This window comes from Rousettus aegyptiacus, unplaced genomic scaffold, assembly GCF_014176215.1.
Source record: "Rousettus aegyptiacus isolate mRouAeg1 unplaced genomic scaffold, mRouAeg1.p scaffold_m13_p_1, whole genome shotgun sequence".
NCBI classification, from domain to species: Eukaryota; Metazoa; Chordata; class Mammalia; order Chiroptera; family Pteropodidae; genus Rousettus; species Rousettus aegyptiacus.
This window is the reverse complement of record NW_023416284.1, coordinates 107,482,011-107,505,250: the sequence shown is the minus strand read 5'-3', so window position 1 is coordinate 107,505,250 and position 23,240 is coordinate 107,482,011. Positions and strand designations below refer to the sequence as shown.

Here is a 23,240-nt window from a genome sequence, read left to right as displayed (position 1 = left end):
AATTATTTATGCCTGCTCATCACAATTCTGTAAATAGGATTTGGTGTTCATAATTCTGACTCTGAAACTTCAAGATTACTAAATGCCTCTGAATCATCAAAGATTAAGTTTTATTTAGGAAGATTTTATTTGATATATTTAATGATTTTCTTACTCTGCGAAGATTGACCGGTGTGAGATGTATGATCCCTTGAGGTGAATCAGAATATTAGATGGATTGAAACAGTGTTCCCCATTACCTGAGTGATCTGGATGAATGTTTACGGAGAAGCTAATTAGACAGCTCTGAAAATTTAAAAAGTGAAGACACCAGCCTTTAGGTGAAGGGTTAATGTTTTAGAAGTGGAGTCATAGTTCAGAGTGTTCCTTTCCAGCACCAATCTTCCTTTACAAGCACTTATAGATGCCAAGAAGTCACAACCATGTGTCATTGGATTGGGGGCAGGAGGAGGAAGATGGTAGATGGATTTTTTTTAAAAATCAAACATTTAGTCTTGTTCACTTTGCAGAGGTTTTTAAATGTAACTTTTCATTTTGAAATAATTCTAGATTTATAAGCAGTTGTAAGAAATAATACAGAGATACCAAGTACCCTTTACTCAGTTTCCCTCATAGTAACAACCTTCAGAACTGTAGTTCAGTATCACAACCAGCGTACTGACATTGTTACGGTCAAGTTACAAGATACAGAATGGTCTTTCAGTACATGTTGCCCGTTTATAGTCACTTCTACTTTATTCCTGCCTTCATACCATCTCTATCCATTGGCAACCACTAATCTCTTCTCCATCTCTATAGTTTTATCTTTTCAAAAATGTTATGTTATATAAGTGGATTGGCTTTTTTTTTTTTTTTTTCACTCAGCATAGTTCTCTGAAGATTCATTCAGGTTGGTAAGTGTATCATTCACCCGTTGATGAATGCCTTGGTCTTTTCCAGTTTGAGGCTATTGCAAATAAAGCTGCTATGAATATTAATGTACAGGTTTTTGGATGGATATAAGTCTTCATTTCTTTGTATTAAATGTCCAACAACTTCAATGATGGCATGATATTTAATTCTATTTAGCAGATTACTTCTAGATGGATATTTAAAAGTGCCTTCCCCATTTAACTGCTTTTATACCACTGATAACAATCTTATAGGTAAATTTTAAGTACCTTTCCATTTTTTAAAGTTTATTTAAAATTTTTAAAAGTAGATCTAATTCCACAGCATTTTCATTATGTTAAAAATCCCATGAATGTCAGCAGTTATTTCCCACCCCCCTCCCCATCCCTGCAACCACTAATGTCCTTTCTGTCTGCATGGATTTGTCTGTTATAGACATTTCATGTAAATAGGATCATATAATATGTGGTGTTTTTTTTTTTTTTTTTTTTTTTTTTGCAACTAGCTTTTATTTAGCATGGAGTTTTCAAGGATCATCCATGTAGTAGCATGTATCGGTACTTCGGTTATTTTTTATGGCCGAATAACATTCCATTATACAGTCCATGCTACATTTTGTTTATTCATTTATCAGTTGGTAGGCATTTGGGTTGCTTCCCTTTTTTGGCTATTCTAAATAATGCCACTGTGAATATTTGTGGCAGGTTTTTACACGGACACATATTTTCCTTTCTCTCGGATATCAACCTAGGAGTAGAATTGCTGGGTCGTATGGTAGTTCTGTGTTCTGCTCTTTGAGGACCCACCAAACTATTTTCCACAGCACGTGTACCATTTGACAGCCCCACTAGTAATGTATGACTGTTACACTTTCTCTGTATCCTTGCCAACATTTGTAATTGCCTGTCCTTATGATTACAGCCACTCTGGTGGGTGTTATGTGGATTGTCTTACAAGAGAAAGGGCCAGAGCTGTTTGGGCTACACTAATTTGCTGGTGGTTGGCCCTTCTGACCTACCAGATATGAAAACCAGTCTTACACTGCTAGTGTCGAAGTTCTCAGTTCTGTGAGTCAGCTGTCTCTGTGCTTCTGTGGAAGAGGAAGTTGTGAACCTGCCTGCCCCTTCTGCCAGAGCACTTGCTTTGGTGTGCAGTTTTGTGAAGAGCCCACTCAGTCATGCCCACCGTCCTTTGAGCCGTGATGGAAGGGCCTTCAACAGAGGCCCGGAGAGAGTACCTGTCAGTGGTTTGTGGACTCAATAGCTGTTTTGAAACAATTGTAGAAGCTCTTACACTGAAAAATTTCCATCTAGTTTGTATCATGAGAACAATTGTTTTACTTTTTCACAGAAAAAAAAAAAAGTTTTTCTTGGATACTGTGAGATAAAGACTGAAAAGACTTGCAGTTTTCATTTTCATAGGGGACATTTCAAAATTCATTGCAGATTATAAGCTGCCAAAATGATAGCTTGAAAATACACAATATTTGGATGTAGTAGGGTAACCAGTGTCCCTGAGACTTTTTTTCTTCATTGTTGCATCCCAGGAAACCCCCAAGTTCCAGTAAACCACCCTAAGTCACATAATCCTGCAGTTAACTAAATCGCTCTATTTGTTGCTTGACCATGTTAACTTTAAAATGTATGAATTTTAGTTTCCTCATCTATAAAGTGAGCATAATTCCTTATTGGGTTTTTGAAAAGCTAAATGTTTACAATCGATAATAAATGTTACCCCTCTTATCTATTAGGTGTTAGGCTAGTAATAAAAGTGTTGTATTGTTTTCGTAACAAATTTTATACTTTAGATAACAAGCCTTTTCATTTCCTTCCCAGTTCCAATTAAATCAAGGAGGGAGCATTTATTTTTTTAGGGCCATGCTTCTAATTGGTGCCCTGATTATGTGTAGTAGCCAAATGTAAAGCTAACAAAGGGAGAGTTGACTATTAGGAACCTCTTCCCAAACCCCACTGACCTCATTAGTTTCTAAGCATATTGTCTTTTGCTGAGTAACAAATTATTGCACAATTTAGCAGCTTAAAATAGCAACCATTATCTCTCACAGTATGAGGGTCAGGAACTCCAGAGACACTTAGCCAGGTGGTTCTTTCTGGCCCAGGGCCTTTCATGAGATTGCATTCACGGCTGCAGTCATCTGAAGCTGACTGGGGCCGAAGGACCTGCTTCCAAGCTCACTCAGGTAGTTATTGGCAGAGGGCTTCAATTTCTTTCCACATTGGTGTACCCATAGGATTACTCATAAACATGGCTGCTTGCTTCCCGCAGGGCTAGTGTTCTGAGAAACAGAGACAAACACACTGCCTGATCAAGGTGAAAATCACTATGTCTTTTATAACCTAAATGTAGAAGGGACATACTATCCTTTTTGCTGTATTCTGTTGGTTGCACATGCAAACCCCAGTTCACCGTAGGAGAGGCTCCATCTTAGAGGATACCAAATTCACTGGAAATCGTAATCCTCTAATCCAGGTAGTGAAGAAAATAGGAAACGGCCTAATTTAGGACTGATGATGATGGGGCCTGATCCAGAGTCCCTGTCTCAGCCAGTGTCCAGATTCTTCCCATTGCTCTCACCTTGTCTCCTTCCAAGGAGTATATACAATTTGCTGTGACCAAGTGTGTGTCATGATTCCTAGCAATAGCAGCCACTCGATGGCACTCCACACTGCCCTAGTTAAATATGGTTAAATAGTAGTTGCTAAATTCCTTCTGTGTACTGCAAACAGCTGCTGGGGATTATAGGAAGCAAGAGAGATATGTTCCCTCTCTGAGCTTTATGAACTTGGCCACCACTGACACTTGGTTCAGGAAGTGACAGAGGATAAGGGATCTCTCCTGCTGACAGTGTATTCTTTATAACAACATTCCAGAATGGAGAAAGAGCTTACACTACTTATTGCATGCTAATTTTTTGTGATGTATACTATGTAACATGGTGTTTAATAGGTAGGAGAACTGACCTCTTAACTTAATGGGGTTTTATTTCAGCATGAGAGATGTTTTAAAAGGAAATGATGGTGGAGTTAGAGCAAACAGGGCATTGTAACCAAATTTATAGAGATAAAATATATTTTATTCTTGACTACTGTCCCAGTTTAGACTCTCTTGGTGTAGTTCTATGAATATGTAGATACTTTCTGGGTGACAAAACTTTTAAGGGCTGCAGGCGATTTTATTCGAGTCCAAAAGCCCAATATATATATACAGCGGTGGTTCCCAAAGAAGGTCACTCATCACAATTACCTAAGGAACTTTTTAAAAAGACACATTTCTCAGGCTCTAGACTGTTGAATCAGAATTTCTAGGACTGAGTCCCAGAAACCTGGTTTTTTTTTTTTTTAAGTTCATAGATGATTTTGAGATGCAGACAGATTTGACAACGTATTGATATGAAACTCTAAATGGCGTGAAGACATTCATTCAGTCAGTCATAGTTTCAGCCAGTAATCAGTAGTCTGCCAGGCATGGCAGGTTCCAGGTTCTCTGGAGATACAAATGGGAACATCAGAGGCTTTTACTATAGAAAAGCTTAGCACTTAATGGGATTACGAACAAATAAACAGATAACTACAGTGTAACCAATAATTACAGCACTTAAAATATATGTGTGTGTATGTGTGCGTACGTGCATGCACGCGCATACCTATAATTTAATCACTGATTGAGACATAGCAGAAGTAATGATGAGTATATGAAAATGAGGCCAAGGAGAATTGCCACTCCTTTTTCCACTGTCTTCTCCTCTAGGTCTTAATTATAGAAATTTATAAGGCCTCTATTACCATGCATCATAGGTGAATTCAGCTGGTTTTTGTTCTTTTTTACTTTGATAGTGTTATTTATTCTGTATCTTATTCTCGTGGTTAAAGTTATATGGACTCAAACGCTACTAATACATATTGTCACCATCTTCTTGACAATAGCATATGAGGATGCTCCCTTGAAAGGTTATATGGGGTATTTTAAGAGTAGTAGGTCATAAGATAAAAGACCTCAGTTCAAGCTTTAGCTCCAACCAAGCTCTGCGACTGACAACTCCACCACCTCTCCAGTGGTAGTATATGAATAAATCCATTGGGCGTCTACTATATGCTAGTTGCTGGGAATACAAAAAAATGCCTACAAAGTACAGACTGACTTCTGCTCTGTCCTAAGTTTGGTACGATCGCTGATCTTCTACTCACAAAAAAGTCAATGACCAGCACCCCCTTAACATTCTAGAGGAATTTATCTAGAGACTCTATCATTGATGTGATTCCATCCAAAGTAGAGAATAACAGCTATGAGGTATAGATATGGGCAAGTTTCATGGCCCATTGATTTTCCAGTGAACTCTGATTTATGGTTTAGCAAAACTCTCATAAACATTGAATGTGAAGTTGGTCAATGCCAAAGGTCTTTATAATAACAATAATAATGCAGATATTCTTGCAGCATTTATTGTGTGTCATGCACTAGTCTAAGTATTTTATATAAACTCATTTTAAGGACATGAGGAAGGTACTAACTATAATTACCTATTTTACAAATGAGGAAGCTTAATGCCTATTAAGGTTAAGTAACTTGCCTGAAGCTATAGGGATAGTAAGTTGTGGAGCAGGGATGTGAACCCAGGCTGTCTGGCTCCAGAGCGTGTGTTCCTAACCACTGCTACCCAAAAGGGATTGACCCACAGCTGTCTTTTGCATACTGCTTACTCCTTTAAGTTTCAAGAGGGCAGAGGTGGTGTCTATCCCTGTCACTTTTATTTTCCTTGATGAGCAATATTTGGCACATAGTGCGCACTCATTAAGTATTTGTTAATTTAGTGAGTCAGCTGCCTTTCAAATGACTGCTAGAGTGAAGGGCAGTCATATTGTGAATGATTGGGGAGATGGATAAAAATAAAGCTGATCCTGGCACTTGATGGATCTTTTTACCTTATCTCACTATCTAGCCTTGTGGGGATTAATTAGTTACTGTCAGCAAGAGGTTTGAGAGCAGAATTTTAAGTCCATCTGCAGCGATCTGGCCTTGATCCACCAGCATGGAGCATTCGGTGTGTGGATCAGCATTGTCTTTTTCCCAGTGGCTGGGTGTGCTTTCACCCAAGCAAAATCGTCACTGCTTCTTGTTCTCGTTTCAAATGAAAACTGTTGTTATCTTTGTAATAAAAGTCTGCAAGAGTCATTTTCTCCAGTGTATTCCTCTCCAAATGCTTTTTTGGTTAAAGGAATTAATATGTGGGTTCCTTATCTCCCCCCACTGAGAACTGGAGGAAGAACTTTGAATTTGATGATACAGTCTGTTCTTTCGCTGTGAATAAGAATTTCCCTCAAATATAGTTCTAAGATCATGTTATGCTCCTTCCTGCTGCTTAAAAAAGTTACCTACATCTGAGTTTCTTAGATCACATATATTTATGTATTGCCTTCCAAAACTAGAAAAGTGTACCTCTTTCTCTAAGTAGGGAAGAAAAATTTTTTGAATGTTTAAGAGGGATGTATGTCGTGGGTGTGTAGTGTTGCTTTGGTATTTGTTTCTTTCACACCTTGTAAAATGCCTTTTCTGAACACGTAATAATAGACAGGAGTAGGATATCTTTGTTAGCATTCCAGATCACTAGCGTGGAGGAGGACCTTTTCTCTGAGGAAATACCTTCTGTAACTGGGATTTAATCTATGTTTTAATCCATGTTTTAAGAAGCTGCCATTGTGGGTTTATGTTTGTCAATTCTTGACATTGTTTTCCTCTTTTTTATTTTATAATAGCAGGTATGTTGCCCCATGTATATTATCACCAACAGATAATTATTGTACACACAGAACAAACTGGAGTACTTGCTCTTGAAGGATTTGGGCTTTATCTGAGGAGGTACTGAGTGCATTCCCGTCACACCTTGAAAACGTAATCTAGGTTATCTAAAAATTGAAGTTGCTGTATGCTAAATGAGTTGTCCAGACAGTGAAGCTACAAGAGGCCAAGGGGGAGAGCTTTTGTAACATCTTATCTGGGCCTGGGACAAGGGGAGGAATGATCACAGATGATTCATTTAAGGTCAAAGCCACTGGGGTAATTCTTCACTGCTTTAGAAGAATGTCCTTCTCCAGGAATGGTTAAAATACTACTTTTTAATTAACTGGCGGCAGCCAAAGAGTGGGAGGTAGAGGCTTCTTTATTAACCTGCCTAATCTTGTTTTTGTATATTTTAACACTAAGTTTGCAACATTTAAAATTCTCCTCCCTCCCCTGCACGATGTCCATTAAACCAGAATGAGGTTGTTCAGCCTTCTTTAACCACAGAGCTAACCTGTAGCAGTACTTTGTAGTGCATATCAATGCCCTAAGTTTGCATTTACTTACCTGAGACCCCCAAATAGGGCTGTGCCTTTTTCTACATATACAATGTATGATAAAATGATTCATCAGAATATTAACAAGAGTTATGCTCTTAGAATGGAAGTTAGCAAGTATGGGAATCCTATTGGTAGCGGGGCGGGGTACGGCAGGAGAATAAGCATAGATTCCTGGATTGTCAGAATTGATGGTTCCACTGTTGATGTGGCAGATACTTCTCTCTAGCCAGGATTTTATGTGGAGTTATTTATTTAAATGCCGGCATTCTAAAGGAATTCTGTTGTCAATTTACTTTCTTATCTGAGAGCATGTTAGTACTTAGATGTTCTTTCTCTTATGGCAGGGGTCCCTAACCGCCCCTCCCCTGACTCCTCCCACATCCCCACCACCTCCGCCTCCTTGGCCCTGGAATGGTGCTTGTCTGTAGCCAGTGAGGAAGGGGCCGCACAACAGGAGCTGAGTGGCAGGACAGGATGTGAAGCTTCATCTGTATTTGCAGCCTCCAGCACTAGCGTCACCACCTCAGCTCCACCTCGGATCATCAGGCATTAGATTCTCATAGGAGCAATAGTCCCTGGTGCTAGAAAAGTTGGGGACTGTTGCCCGATGGTCTTTATGACAGTGTTTTATATTTTAACATTTCTGAGCAAGGTGTGGTTGGTTATTTTCCTCCTCATTCCTGAGCTGATTTTCTCCAACCTGGAAAAACCTTTTTAAATTTGAGAAGCAGTATTGTGGCTGCCAAGTTAAAGTGCCATTTAATTTTTTTGTGTTATTGGCAGCCAATCTGAAGAATGTTCCCATGCTTCTTAACACAAGTTAAATGTTAAAAGGGACGAATGTGTAGGAGAGCAAAGAAAATGGAGGGAAATTTCATCATGACCCTTTGTCTCTTATAGCACTAGCTCAATTGACTTATTTTTAGATGAACTGTGACAATTCAAAAAAGAAATAAAACAGGATATGATGAGGGATCTATGCTGAATAGTAGGTAAACGTCTGTAATAAACATTTTTTTAAACCAGAAGCAACGTGACTTGACCGATTTCACAGGAAAGGGGGCCTTCAAAGCAAGCTGACTGCTTCCTGCTGCCATTGCCTTAGCAGCAAGAAAAACCAAGACTTGACCCTAAAGATCTTTACTGCTAAAGATCTTTAAAGTCAGCAAAAAGCCTAGTTGTGGGTTTAAGAAATTAACTTTCTTTACTATAATAATTTTTTTTTAAATCTTGGTATCTTTTAAAACAGATTTGCTTTAAGATCCCAGTAGTTTTCATTCGCAGAGTAGCTTTTTTCCTCCTGCTCCAGATGTAAATGACTCATTTACAGAGCTTATTAGCATTTTATGATTATTAGCATTTGCATTTTACCAAGGCAGGTAGGTTCATCTTGAGAACTGTAATGGAAGCAACTTTCTGTGCCACCTCTCATTAACCCCAGCAGCCTTCTTCCATTGATACCCCACCCTCATACTCTTACATTTTGTTGTCCCTCTTGGGAGCCAAATGGAAAGGGACGGGGGGACTAGTTTTCTGGAAAGCTTATTGTAATATCTTTTTTCAGACAGGCCTCCAGCGAACTCGGTTTGATATTAGATCAAAGTGAACACTGATGTTTATTTAACCTCATGCAGATGATTGACCTGGGCATACTGCTCCTGCAGAGAGCTAACAGATGGATTTTCTTCATGATCACTGCTCTCTTCAGGGGATTTGGTTTTTGCCCTTTGTGTTTTGCTTGCGTCAGTATTTCCAGGTTTCTCTATCTTGTGCTATGGTAGTTTCAGTGTTTCTCTAGAATTCAGGCCCCAGGCTCACCTAAATCCTAAAACTCAGTCCTTGTCGCAGGGCAAATTCTTGGCATATGTACAGTACTTACTCTAAGTGACGGTGTGCTGAACTCTGCCACATCCACTTTTAATAGAGGGTAATTAATTTATAGAGAATGGCCAGCCTCAATTAATTTTTTTCCTTTAGATATTTACGGTGACGCACAATTATAATACAGTTGCATGGTTACCGAAAACACTCTTGAATTTGATAGTGGGAAGTGGCTTTCAACTATGAGTATCTTTTGGAAAATATGCATAAAAAAGAATTCTTTAAAATCCGTTCTAATTTATTTACCTGTCTCTGTTTCCTACCTTTATCCTGTTTTCGTAGTTATCGTTTTCTGTGAATGGCCCTTGAATTAGTGAGTGAATAGCTTTTGGATACTCTCGTGATTGGAAATTTTTTTTATGGATCCTACTATTCTCTGTCATGGTGTGTAATGCTGGGAAGCCCCATAGATTGAGTGAGTGTCACAGACTCCTGGTTAAATTAAAGAAGGGGAAGGCATGCTTGGCTTATCGTCAATGTGGTCTGGTTCTTGGAAGGTGCTGAACAACCCCTGTTCCTTTCTACATGTGGGGATCCAGCCAGACCAAAGAATGACTTATTCTTTTGTTGCATTTAGGACCAAATCTCTTCCATGGGCCCAGTGCCTGGGCTTGGTCCCTGCTAGTACAATTGTACAGAGCAGCTGTGATCCCACATGGCCTAGCTTGCCCAAGCTGCATGTAGAATGACTCGGATTATAGAGCAGTGATGTCACTGGTCCACGTGCAGCTTGGAAGATGAGGAACTGTAGCAGCCAGGCGGGCTGTGGAGCCCTGGCATAGTGGTTGGACATCTTGTACAAAGTGGGTCATGCTGTTCCCATGATTCCAGATCAATAGGCAAAAGGTTTTACAGGGCCCTGTGCCTCCCCCATACCTTCAGAAAAGTACAAAAGATTATATAGCTCAGCGCACAGGCCACTCAGCAAGCGCCTAACTTGCTCACTCAGTGGGGCAGGTCTGCCTGGCAGTGAAGAATTCATTTGCTGAGATCTTTTGTACTGTTCCTATGCCACAAGTAGATAGGCTCAGCAAGGGAGATGAGAAGGAAAAGGGCATGGTGCTGGCAGGTGGGCTCCAGCCTGGAGGATGAGGGGACGGTGACAGTGAGAGCATTTAAAGATTGGCACCTTCTGTTCCCAGCCTGTTGGCCACATTGCTCTCTGCATGTTGTGCCATGTGATTGATGTCTGTGAACCACTGCTGAGTAAGGTCTGGGCGCCAGGCAGGGAGTGGAGCATGGGCCTCCGGAGTTGCTGCCTGCCCTTTACCCCTACACTTGTGACTGGCTAGATGGAAACATGACGTTGTCCAGAGTAAATGATGAAAATAAACCTTTGATAAAGGTGTTTCTTGGTAACCTGTGTAAAAACAAACAACCCTGTCTAAGAAGGTTATAGGGTCTAATCGTGGGCATGATATGAGAAGAGTTTGGGGAAAACTTTTATCGTGGCAGAGTCCAGCACAGAACCAGGCCTGTGATTAACAGATCAGGATCCTACTGATAAAGGGCCTGTGTTCTAGGGGCCATCTCTGCCCATCCTTCCTCCCTTTTCAGCATAGACATTAAAAGCATGACAAGCAACTCTCTGAAAATTATGGTGGTTATTTTCCTCATATGTCTTTAGAGAATATTTTGCTAGCTGTTTTATATATTCCTGAGTTTAATTGTGAAAAGTTCTGCAAGCCTAAGAGAAGAAATGTAATCTAAGAACAGATGTGCCGTTACTGGCGAAATCGCCGTGTGCTTTTGTAGAGAAGATGGCCCGCGTTAAGAAGACGAAGCAGTGCTCCTGTGCCTGCCAGCGTCCGCGGGCCTCTGTTCGAGCTGGGTTTAGACTTGGATTATTCAGGACAGATGGCTTGTAATAGACTTTTTTTTTTTTTTGGTATTTCCAAATACTAAATTCTGCACTCTTTGGTAGCCTGCTGCTGAGTTCAGTTCACTTGGACTGAAATTTTACCGTATGTTTAATCAAGCTGCTTTTCTGTTGCCATGATGTTAGCCTAGATTCTCAAGTTCAACTCTGTCCTAGGCATTGTCCTCGTAGTGATAGGTCATTTATACCAATTCCTAGGCCTCATTTTTTTCTAAGTCCACTAATGTTCTCCCACCTCCCCCCACCCCCCGCCGCCCTGCACCCCAACTCCACCCCACAGGTCTGTTTCCTATCATTTTTAAACATTTCTTTACTCTTGTTTCCAGATTTTCCACATTCTCTTTACCTGAAAACCAAAACTGGTTACAGCTCTCTGAAAGGCCTCTTAGTTAAAAATTATAATGATTCCCTTACTGCTTTTGTCAGGAATATTTCTGATGTTAGATACCATACTACTGTTATTTGAATATTATTTTTACAACTTGGTGTGAAGCATGTATATACAGCTTATTTTTTTTTAACATGCGTCATTCTAACATCTACTCATTTGCAAACAATTTTGTATTTCATTTACAGCATCTGGCTTCTTTCCCTGCTGTGAAAGTCTATTTTGTTCTAGGTCTCCGGGTACGTTCCTTTGTGTTTATTCCAGTTCAGCAATTTTTTGTACACAATAAGTGTTTGATATTTGTGTAATTCAATGAGATGTTTGTTTTAGCCTTGTCTTTCATGTTTAGTTAATGTCTTATACTAACCAGCTCCTCTCTCCTGGCAAGTTAACTCCCTCAGCTTTGTTGCTGTCCCCCTGAGGGACGTTGTGGGTTGTCACTGCGACTGTGGGTGAGTTTAGTAAATGGGGCCAGGGACAGAATGCCAGCAGTAGCCCTGTTAAAAAGCCCTGGCAGCCACACATGGTAGTCTTCATTATGGGGTTGAACCTGTGGCAGACACATAGTGGAAAACATTTATTGACTGCATGCCAGGCGCACTGTCCTGAGGATCTATGTGTATTAAATCATTTGACCTTCTTAACCACCTTTGAAGCAATTACTTTACTATTCCCCCCATTTTACAGATAGGTTAAATAACTTGTCCAAAGTCATATTGCTAGTTAGTGGAAAAAATAGATTTCAAACCCAAATTGTCTGATAAAGAACCCGGCATTGAGCTACTTTATCACCTGCTAGCCTGTTATGCCTCTGTACCTGCTCTCAGCTCTTTTGTGCTTATTACCTGGTTGATAGACTGATTAATACACTGTATACTCATCCAGTAAGAGCAGGGTCTACATTAAAATGTCTTGGAAGAAAGTAAATCTGTCCTTAGTGGACAGCTTGGACAGCTGCCCATCAGTAATTCTTTCAGTAGTCATGGTGTTTACAACCTTGTTCCTCCTCAAGCCAAGTCTTTTTGTTTACTTTTGATTGGGGTGCAAGCGTCCTCCATATACATGCCCTACCATCCATCACAGATGAAGTTAAATTGTGTTAGAGTCATTTAGATTTCACAAAAACATAATAGTTGTATTCCAAAACTTGTATTTTTCTGGATGTTTTTCAATTGATGATGAAAAAATAGTTAAGGTTAAATTACTTTTTAACTGCAGGACTTCTAATAGCTTTTAATAGATACAACAATTCTTATTTAAGAATAGAATCCTTTCTAAGAGGAGTTCTAGTGAGGAATGTAAAGTTCAACCGACTCTCTGCAAGATTTTGTAGAATTTCTGTTCCCTGAAAAACTCAATCTGAGGGAAGATAATGCCTCAGAACCAGAATGGTCTTAGAGATGTAGTATGTTAAAAATCCGTTTAATTTTTGTATTTCAGAAGTGACCTAACGGTGTGGTTGTATAACTATTGAGGGACAAAGTGACACATCTAATCGTTGGCAGTTGGACGTGTAGGAGCTGGTACTTTCTTGGTTTCCAGCCACGGATTGAGGGAGTCATATCCTCCCCAAGTCCCCTCCAGGGCTAGACAGTTAGATATCAGGACAGAACACTGGTAGCTACTGCTTTCAATGTCGTTGATGGCTCCACCTGTCTCTGACTCACAGTTGGGCTGGGCTGGATTGATTAATTTCTAACTACTAGCGCCCACTGGGTAATTTCATGGATAAACTACAAAGTAGAAGTTTATCCATGCTTCAGTGTGATGCGCCAAGGAAAAGCAGTAGCATTAAATGATTAATAGCTTAGTTAATAAAACTGATTTTTGCTTTTGCTCTTGGAGGGTAAAATATTTATGATTATTTCTATAAGGGTAAAGTTGAAAATGTGTGCCTCCTAATGTTAATATAGAAAATCTAGTCAGTATACACATGAAAAAATGCCTAGCTACCGTTTAAACGTGTATCTTAAATAGGAGGGAAATGTTGGGGTTTATAAAATCTTAGAAGATGGAAATAGATGGATAACTTATTAATATGATACTATCCTCAAGACGTTTTATTAAGTGAAAACAACTAAGTAATATATGGCAGGTCTTCAGGTAACATCATTTCATTATAATGTTGATGAAGTGCTGAACTTAACTCTTGTCTATGTCAGTTAGCCTCCGGTAAAAACAGTTTCATTTATATGTTGTTCTGCCACAATTCCAAGAACCTATTGACAAGGTTAAGTAAGGACTTACTATATATACACTTTTCAGTATAACAGTGTTTTTATTATAAGTTTTTTTTTTTTTACTGTGACCCCTCACACAGTGGGAATATAATTTACATTATAGCTGAGTACGTCATACTTATAAATATGATACAGTAACCTTAAAAATTTCTGAGACAGTATTCATTCTCACTCTGATTATTATAATCAGTTTATTATTTTTATTACCAAGTTGACTTGATCATCTAATGGGTGATCTACATCTACAATTCACAACTGTAAAAACACCCATTTGGCATGACCTTTAGTGCTCAAAAAAAAAATCTTTGGAAGTATACCCAGCAAATATTGTCATTAGGTTCTTTCTGACAGTGAGGCTTTAGGGGTTGTGTTTGGAGGGAGGTGATGAGATTTTTTTTAATCGCATCATTTCATTTTTAATAAACTTTACTGTGGGCATGAAGTATAATTAACAAACGTAACAAGCAGAGGAAACCGTCTTTTCACTGAGCTATTCCTTCCTCTGATACAGCTTTTCCGCTCTGTGTCTTAGCTCAGGCTTGGTTCTTGCCCAGGCAGAATCGGCTCCTGTCTGCCACCTTTCAGTCCAATTCCACTCTTCTCACTGAGATTTCAGCTTCACAGAAAGAGTTTTTATGGAACTGAGAAAAGAAGTTCAGACTGGCACTTTGTTTATAAAGTGAATTCACAGGATTGTGTTTCCTTTTGATTTTCACATTAGAACTAGCACATGTTACTTTTGTGAGTTTTAAAAAAAATTGTTCTAACATGAGTAATTTAACCTTTGAAAAGAATTTGTTCTTGTTCTTTTATGAAAAAAAAATGCTGTGTAAGAAGCATTTTGAGTGGCGATTAATCAATGTCTTTTTTTCTTAACAGATTTTAAAATGGAAAATTTTGATGCATCACTTAGTACCTATTTCAAGGCACTGCTAGGCCCCCGAGGTAAGGTGGTTTTCAGTTTTGCTCACTTCTTCCCTACCCTCACCATAGCCACTTGTAAATATTTCATGATGAGATTCTAGAAAACAGCATTTTCTGTGATGAGTCATGCTTTGTCCTGGATAACAAGGGGCTCGGAGAAGTCCTCTGACTGTTGTGGGACTCGTGCAGTGTCCCCTGGCCGTTGCAACTGAGACACAGCTGCTGTGACCCTCTGCTCGCTTAGGCTGGAGATAAAGCTTGTAGCCTAAGTACACCGCAGATCTCACCGCAGTCACCAGTATGTTTTCCTCAATTCTTATCAGTCTCCAGCTGAAACCGGCTTCCAAAATGCACTGCTGCAATGAGTTTGAAACACTCCCTTTTTATCATTTTAGGGCTTTTTAATGTTCTTTCATTTTCTAGCATGTCAACAAGTAAATATATATACCTGGATTCACTTTTTATACTCCTCTTAGTCGTTTATTATCTTTTAGGAAGTAAATCAGCTCTGTATTACCTTCCTTTAATGTCATCTATAATATCTCTTAATGTCTTATCTTTAAAGAAGGAACTTTTCAGGTTCACAGAAAGATTCACAGAAAAACTCTAAGAGGCTTTTAAACAGATCATTTAAAAGATTTTTAGTCTCATGATTTTTAAAATACAAAAGAAAGCAACAAAAGGCCCTTTATTTGTATGGCAAAGATGAAATACGTGTGGTGCCATCTGTGGTAATAGTGAGGATGTGGATGTGAAGAGTCTAAATTGGTGTAACCTCTCTGGAGGGTAATTGTGTCCTCTGTTGAAATTAAAATGCACATGCCCTTTGACTTAACTGTTTGACTCCTAAGAATTTGTCCTAGAACTGACCTTGGTCAGTTATGCGAAGATGTTATGAGGATGCTACTTAGCATTGCTTTCGAAACTGGTAATAATCTAGATGCCTGTCAATAGGGGACAGGTTAAATAAATTTAGGTATAGCCAGTGGAAAAGAATAATATGGATCCATCTCTATGTGCTTGTGTTGGGATGATGCCCCCAAAATTCAATTTTAAATGGCTGAAACAATAATAAAAACGACTAGTTTATATTATAAGATAAGGCAACTCCTGAATTATTCAGGGGCTCAATGTCGTTAACCAAGGGCTCTTGTCATTTTCTCCTTTGCATCCTTAGTATATCAGTATCTCTGTCCTCAGAATAGGTCCCTTCCCCCACACAACTTTTCTTCATGGTTGCAAGTTGGCCGCAGCAGCCCCAGGCAGCACCCTCAGAGGAAGAGGAAGAAATCAGCTCATTTGCATGGGTTTAAGAACAAGGAAATTCTTTCTCAGAGACCTTGACTAGCTGTCATCTCCTCAAAGCTCAGTGGCCATACTTGCTTCACATGTCTGAACCAGTCACCAGAGAGTGGGTTAGGATGACCATGATTTGGCTAGATTCCTGAGGATTTCTTGCCTGGGTCTGGAGATGGGGCCAGTTCCCAGGAAGTGTTAGGCATTGTAGAAGGAAGTTGGATACTTGCTGATAATGGAAGATTAAGATCTGTTATAAAATTTTAAAAGCAAGGTGCAAACAGAGCTCTACATAAAAGGAAATGGGAGGTTTTTGTGTGTATATTTACTGTGTTTGCGATATATAATGTACACATAAACATCTGATGTTAGTTGTTAAGTGGGAACTTGTTTTCTCAGAATTGACAGCTCAGGCCCAGAGCTGAGTACAAACGATGTTAAGAGTCCCCTGGTTAAGTTCACTGGGACCAGCCACTTCCCTGCAGCACTTCTGAGAACCCCCAGTTCAGCAGAAGTGACAGTAACACTCTGCCACCCTAGCACAACTAGTGGGAGAGGGTGTAGGCCATCTCCCTCTAAAGCCAAGGGAAGAAAGCCATGAGAAAAACACAGGGAGAAATTAGGGTGTCTGCAAGAAAGGAGACTGACAGTAGGTTCGCCAAGTAACATATGCTTTACTTAACTTATGCTTGTCCTACGAAGTCAGAGAGAGTAGTGAGATGGTCCAGTTAGGAGGTCAAAGAAGGGGCAAAGGCTGTCCTCCACTAGCCGCTACTTCTCAAAAGATGCAGGAAGTGAAACCTGCATGTGCCCCTGAGCTCCAGAGTAGGAGGCCTTGGAGGGTAGATAAGATTGAGGAGCTACAGGTTTGGAGGGTTCATATAACAGAATGCAGAGGGGAACATGCTGCAGAGGTGGCTTCTTAGGAGTGAGCCAGAGGAGGAAATTGAATCTTGCAGAAGGCAGGTTACACCTAGGGAATCTAGCTGCCAGAAAGTTTACCCTCATCTAAGGGGAGGGCTGTCAGATTGATGCTGGCAGCTACTTGGAACTAATTTTCCTTTTCCTCATTATTCCTGCTTTGGAAAGGGATGAGAGTAGGCGATGTCTCCTACACCAGTAGGTCCCTTGAATCAGTGTAGCTTCTCCCTCAAGCTTCAACTCCTTACCTGGTTCCTTAATACTTACAGAGTCATTTATCTACTCGTCGCTGCTTCACCCTCACAAAAAAAAATTGTCCCTATGCTGTTGACCGTTGCACTCATAGCAGATGCTGCCTGTCTATTCAGTGACTATCATTAAGCTGACTAAATGGCATGTTTTCTCTAAGTCTGCACATGCTGGGAGGACTTCAAGATTCAAAGACTGCCATTTCTAGAGTTTCATTATCCCATGAATAATTTAACAAATCTGGTTAATAAATCCAGTTAATGGAAAATTTAGCTTTCCCGTTTTTTTTTCTTTTTTGGTAAAATTTGTTGGAAAGGATTTTTTAAATTTAGTCATTATTAATGCACTTAGCAAAACTCATGAGTAATATACACATTGTTGTTCAGAACATGTAACAAGGAGAGCATGTAAGAAGTAGCTTCACTTTGTATGATGTAGATTGGAAACTCATGCTGCTTCTTCTGGTTGCTTTGTTGATTGTAGGTAACTATTATAAAATTGTGGTTAGAAAATATTTTTTTAATGTTTGAAAAATGCCATGGTGTTTTTTATATCTAACTTACTAGTCACTAATCTTCTTTATTATTTTCCAGACACCAGAGTAAAAGGATGGTTCCTTCTGGACAATTATATACCTACTTTTGTATGTTCCATCATATACTTACTAATTGTGTGGCTGGGACCAAAATACATGAAGAACAGGCAGCCGTTCTTTTGCCGGGGGATTTTAGTGGTGTATAACCTTGGACTCACATTGCTGTCACTTTATATGTTCTATGAGGTAGGTCAGAGGTTAACTTGGGCTTGCTTCTTCTCACTTAACTTTACTCATATCACAGTTCTGAATTGTGTCTCTGAATGAAGAGAGGTAGTTGACTGGGATGGGGAGAAAACTAGAAGAGCAAGGACATTAATGCACTTTGAGTATGCTTTTAAAATTGATTTTTTCAAACTCTAGTGTTTTTTCAAAACACTAGAGTTTGTGCAACTATGCCTCCTAAACTATCTAACATAGAAAGCTTTGCTATTAATTCTTTTTTTATTTATGTTTCGTATTGTATTCAGAATTAAAATAAATATTTTGGAAATACTCTTATACAAGCAAAATACAGAGTAGAATATGAAAAAAACATGAAAAACAGATTTGTGAGCATTTTATTATTAAGTGTTTAATAAAATGATTCCTGTTTGGGGTGGGGAGGAAGGAAGTGGGTGGTACTTGTGTTTCTTACCTTTGTGGTAAGTCAGCCTCTCTATCCTGATCTGATAACTGTAAATAGCTTTGAGATTTGACAAGTTATTTTTCAAAAGCTAAGAAGAGTAGATAGTGAGATCTGTGTTTAGGGTTTGAATGGCCTGTGTAAATTCAGGCCCAATTGTTTCTTCTATATAACTAGAATATTGAAAACCACATTCCATGACCTCAAAAGCAAATGTAGCTTAAATAAAAATGAAAGAATCAATACTATGTCCTCCCTGTTTTGCACGATATTGTAATATGGCCTTTGAAGCTGAAGGTGGGGAGGAAAGCTGCCCTCCTGTGGTAGGCACAGTCTGTGTGCATTTTTAGGGGAAGGACTATACTTTTCAGGCTTATAGTACAAAACCGTTGCTAGTCTCTGGGGTGAAGAATTAAACCATACATAAATGAACGCTTTAAGCAGTCCTACTTAGATTTTTAACCTTTTATTATGGCTTTAATTCTCCAAGGAGTAGTAAAGAAGATAAGGGGAAGTGGGGAAGGAGAGAGATCAATATGAATCTTAAAATTAATATTTAGGGGAAAGAATAAAGTTCCCATCAGCCTCAGGTTATGATGATGTGGCTGTGTATGAGGGCGGATAGGGTTGTGCAAGCTTTTGAAAAACATTGTATTTGATTGTCAGAGGTATTGCAGCTGTGTGTGTCTTATTCTCCCACATACATTTCATAAACCACAGTAGAGGTTTTGTGACTAGAATGGTAGATGCTACTATCTTAACTTTTATGCTTGACACTCTAAAATGCTTACAGCTCCTTTTTTGCTTTTTTTCTGTCCTATTCTAGAACGAAGGCAGTTTAATTAGCCTCCAAGGTGGATATGGCAGGACTGGAGGCAAGGGCAGTACACAGGAGTGACTCCTGGGCCCAGCATTGTGCACATCTGTGTTCAAGGGACAAATAGAGGCAAGCTGTCAGGTTTTTCAGAGTGAACTGTTTACTTTCCCGTAATTGATAGGTAATATAGCCATTTCCTTTAAAAAGCTTTTAGAGAGTTTATTATTACACATAGCAATATTCTAGATGAAAATGTTTAAGATTATTTAATCTTATAGAACTTAAGCATCTGCCTTATATGTTTCTCAAGCCCTAAAGATATAGCTAGCTATAGCTATATAATTTAACCTCTCAGGTAATTTCTTGGTAAAGAGAGGACCAAAAACTATATGAATTGCTGACGTGTGTGTGTGTGTGTGTGTGTGTGTGTGTGTGTGTGTGTAAAATATCTCTAAGAATGAGTAAATTTGAAGGGTTCCGAAAGCATTATAATAAGCAGTATAAATTTTCCTCAGTTTTGTGAGAACAATAGAAAGCATTGAGCAGTGCCTAAGCACTGAATATAGAGATTTAAGAACTATACAGAGAAGGAAAATAACATTTTTAACTCACAATTTAGAGTACATAGAGATGTAATAAATAAGGGGGCAATAATTCCTTAAATTAAGGAATAAACTCTATCCAGATCAGATATGTCTGAGTCACAAATAAGCTGTGGTATTTCAAGTTAAATAATATTTACGTTTGATGTTTCTCTGACTTTTTTCTTGTGCTTACATAAACTCATCAGTAATACCATTACAATATATCGTTTGTCAAGTTTTTAATTTCATTTTAGCTACTAGTTTTTATTTTTTTTTACTTAGCATTTATATTCTAGTAAATACTAAAACATGGGAGGGCAGTCATGGAGTTGTACAACAACAAACTGAGGTTGTTATGGAGCTCAGTTGGGCCCCTCATTTTCAAAGAAATGTACCAAGAGTTGGAGCCATATACCTGTGGTCACACAATTGGCACGGTCATGATTATTAGTCTCTATTTACCCTCCTGCTTATGTGTATATTTGGATCTGTAAAGAGTTTTTAAAACAAATATGTAGTCACTGATTTTTTTGTTTATTTAATCCTGTGGCATGCAGTCACGGCTGCTGTGGCAAGTTCTAGGTTAAGACAAATAAAATTAATTGTCACTAAAGGACACAAGGAGAAATATTGAAAGAAGGAAGATAAAAAGAAAAGCGGAGAGAGTAGCCAAAACTTTAAAATTGCTAGAAGAAAAAAAGTATATAAACAACATGTTTAAAATTGTGTAACTGAGTTTAAAATGTTGAACACAGGCTTGTTCATAGTTTATGCTATTAGTAGGAAGAAAACTAGAAGGAGAGATATGGCATTACTTCTAATTATCTCGGGAACTTAGTGTTTATTTTTTAGACAAAGGTCATAGATCCCTGATTAGAAGCATATTAGAACAGTGGGATGTTTTAGATTGAAAGTTTAGGACTTTATGGGAAGACTTGTAGCTTTTGCTTATTAAATTAGGTGTTGTCTAAGATCATAGCAATGGCGAAGTCTCAGAAATAAAATTTCAGATTATAGAAGAGAGAACTTATTTGCATTAAGCTTTGTAAAACTGCTCTCAGAGTAAACATAAAAATCTTGCTATCCCCAGAGATTTGGGGCATATTTCATCTGAATGGATACCCTACTGTTTTTTCTAACTATCCCCTTGTTCCCGATCCCCATATTGGGAATCTACATCTACCCCTCACAAAATTGTGGTTTTTCCTTATTATGCAGCATATACCTAGGCTGGACTCCACTTTTCCCTGGCTCACCAGCAAGCTCTCTGAGCTGCTTCTAACTCCTTTGTGTTAATACCTCAATCATGGGGCAGCCGCTCTGTCCTGATGTGGAACCATTCTGGTGTGGCAGCTCTTCTCTCCTGTGCCTTTGGCTCTTACCCCTCTAAGCAGAGAGGATCTAGTGGCTCTGTTTTTATGGTCCAAGAGGGAGTGTCCCTGTTGATCAGCTTGCTCCCATGCACTGATCTGGGGACTCATTAGTAGCTTCTGGGGAAAACCAGGTTGCTATTGCACAGTCCCATGTGGCTTTGTACTGAGCCAACTCCTCACCTGTTTCCTCGGGAGGAGATACTTTGAGCCTTCTTAGCCTGTCCATTATGCCCAGCTCTGTTCAAGCTCGCCAGCACCACACCCTTTCATTCAGTGTCCTCTACGCTTTAAAAACTCTCTCTTCCTTTCTGACCTAAGTCTGTCTTGGTTTAACTACCTGCATCTTACTTTTGAGGACTCTATGCAAGATTCAGCTCCTCTGTGAAGCCGGGAGAGGACTTAGCTCCAGAACAATGAAGTGATTTTCCAGCATAGTTTGCCTCCCTATTCCCAAGGAACATGACACATTCCTTTCCTTTAAGTGCTCTGGTGAATATGCCCTTTAGCATCTTCTCACTGAAATCACTGGCTCACAGGATGGCAGTCATTATAATGTTATCTTCCACATTTTTTTTCTCCATTGTTAGTGTCTTCCACCAAATGTGTCCCCAGCATTAGGACAGAAAAAAGCAAAGCCAGAACCAAGGTTGTACTTTATTTAACAAAGATAAAGCACAGATTACAAACAGGATTATTTATTGAGTCTTTGTGTATGTTTATTCCCTTGCATTTAGAACTGTGTTGTGAATGTGAGAGAATTCTCTCAAACATTCAGCACATTTAAAATGTAGTTTTAAAACAATAATTGGCAGTTAACTAACTGGATAGATGGATCTGGATTGACATAGATCCGAAACTTATTCTCTTTCCCTTTGCAATTTTTATTTTAAATTCAAAATATGGGGGAAAAATTACACAAATATTGACATTACTGGTTTTAATTAATTAATTTATTTTTTAATTACCAAATGCCCTTAAAGTACAGCCCTTTCCAAATGTAACTTTTTTCTAAAGTTCATATGTTTCTTCTGGATATATTTTTATGTTTTTACTACATATATATGTATACATGATAATATATTTTGAGATGAATCCATGTTGAATCTTAAGAATTTAATTTTTTTTAAAAAAAGATTTAATTCGTTAAATTTAATTTCTCTGTTATTTTAGTGTTAGAATTTCTTACACCCTTTTATCCATTTTTGTTTGGGTGGACATGTAGCTTTCCAATTAACAGTTGTATTGACTGTTCTTGGACACATCTCCTTGTACAAATGTAATCAGATTTTTTTGCTTGTTAGGTTTTGTTTTGTTTGTTTTTATTTTTTACTAGATATACGCATAGGAGTTTAATGACAATCTCTTGCTTTTTAGTGGTGAAATGTAATCCCTTTTCATTTAATGTAACTGTTATTTTAGAATAATTTCTATTTTTATATGTGTATGTGTTTTTCTTTGCCCTTTTTTTTCCTTTCCTGCTTTCTGTTGAATTTTTATATTATTTCTTTTTTCATTTTACTGATTTAAAAGTTATTCATTCTGTTATTTTAGTGGTTACCCATAGGTTTTTACTATGAATTCTTGACTTGATAAAGTCTAAAGTGAATTACTATTTCTATTCTCCTCAACTATATAAGGACCTTAGAAGATTTCATCTCTGATCCCCCATCTTCTATGTTATTGGTGGCAATTGTTCCACCTTTTTGTAAGATTCTAAACAATCATTACTGCAGTCAGTGCTTACTGAATTTTATGCTCACTATTGATCTGTGAAATTTATTTTTCCTTTGCAGTTCAGTTTTCTTCTTCCAGAGTAGTTCTTTTCTGAGAAGGGTAAACTAAGTCTCTGTGTGACATCATTTTATCTGTCTTTACGCTTGAATAGTATTTTAGCAGGGCATAAAGTTTTAGATTAATAGTTATTTTTTCTCGGCACTTTAAAGATTTATTCCAGAGAAGTCTGGAATAAATGAAGTCCATTTTTGTTCATTTGTAGGTAGTCTTTTTCGTTCCAGTTATTTGTGTTTAAAAATAAAACAATAATGTGCTTCAGAAGTTACCCATTTTTATTTATCTCATTCAGGACTTGTGTGCCTTCAATCTGAAAACTTATGTTTTAAAAATTTAGGAAAGTACTCGGGCATCATCTCCTTGACTATGGCCCCTCTTCCTCCCTCTTCATCATCTCCTAGATCTCCTATTAGACGTGGGTCAGACATTC

At 38.5% G+C, this 23,240-nt stretch overlaps 1 protein-coding gene across 3 annotated transcripts in view; it reads left to right on the top strand.

Annotated features, from left to right (window-relative positions):
- ELOVL5 (ELOVL fatty acid elongase 5) overlaps positions 1-23,240 on the top strand; it is a 68,031-nt gene that overhangs the window by 28,191 nt on the left and 16,600 nt on the right. For 2 of the 3 annotated variants that reach the window (XM_016153873.2, XM_016153872.2), the window contains exons 2-3: positions 14,515-14,580; positions 17,619-17,806. In XM_016153873.2, coding sequence (XP_016009359.1) covers positions 14,523-14,580; positions 17,619-17,806 — 246 coding nt within the window. In that variant the 5' untranslated portion in view covers positions 14,515-14,522. Of the gene's footprint in view, positions 1-11,611; positions 11,635-14,514; positions 14,581-17,618; positions 17,807-23,240 lie in introns of those variants that run through there. The other variant, XM_036218861.1, reaches the window with a different exon arrangement.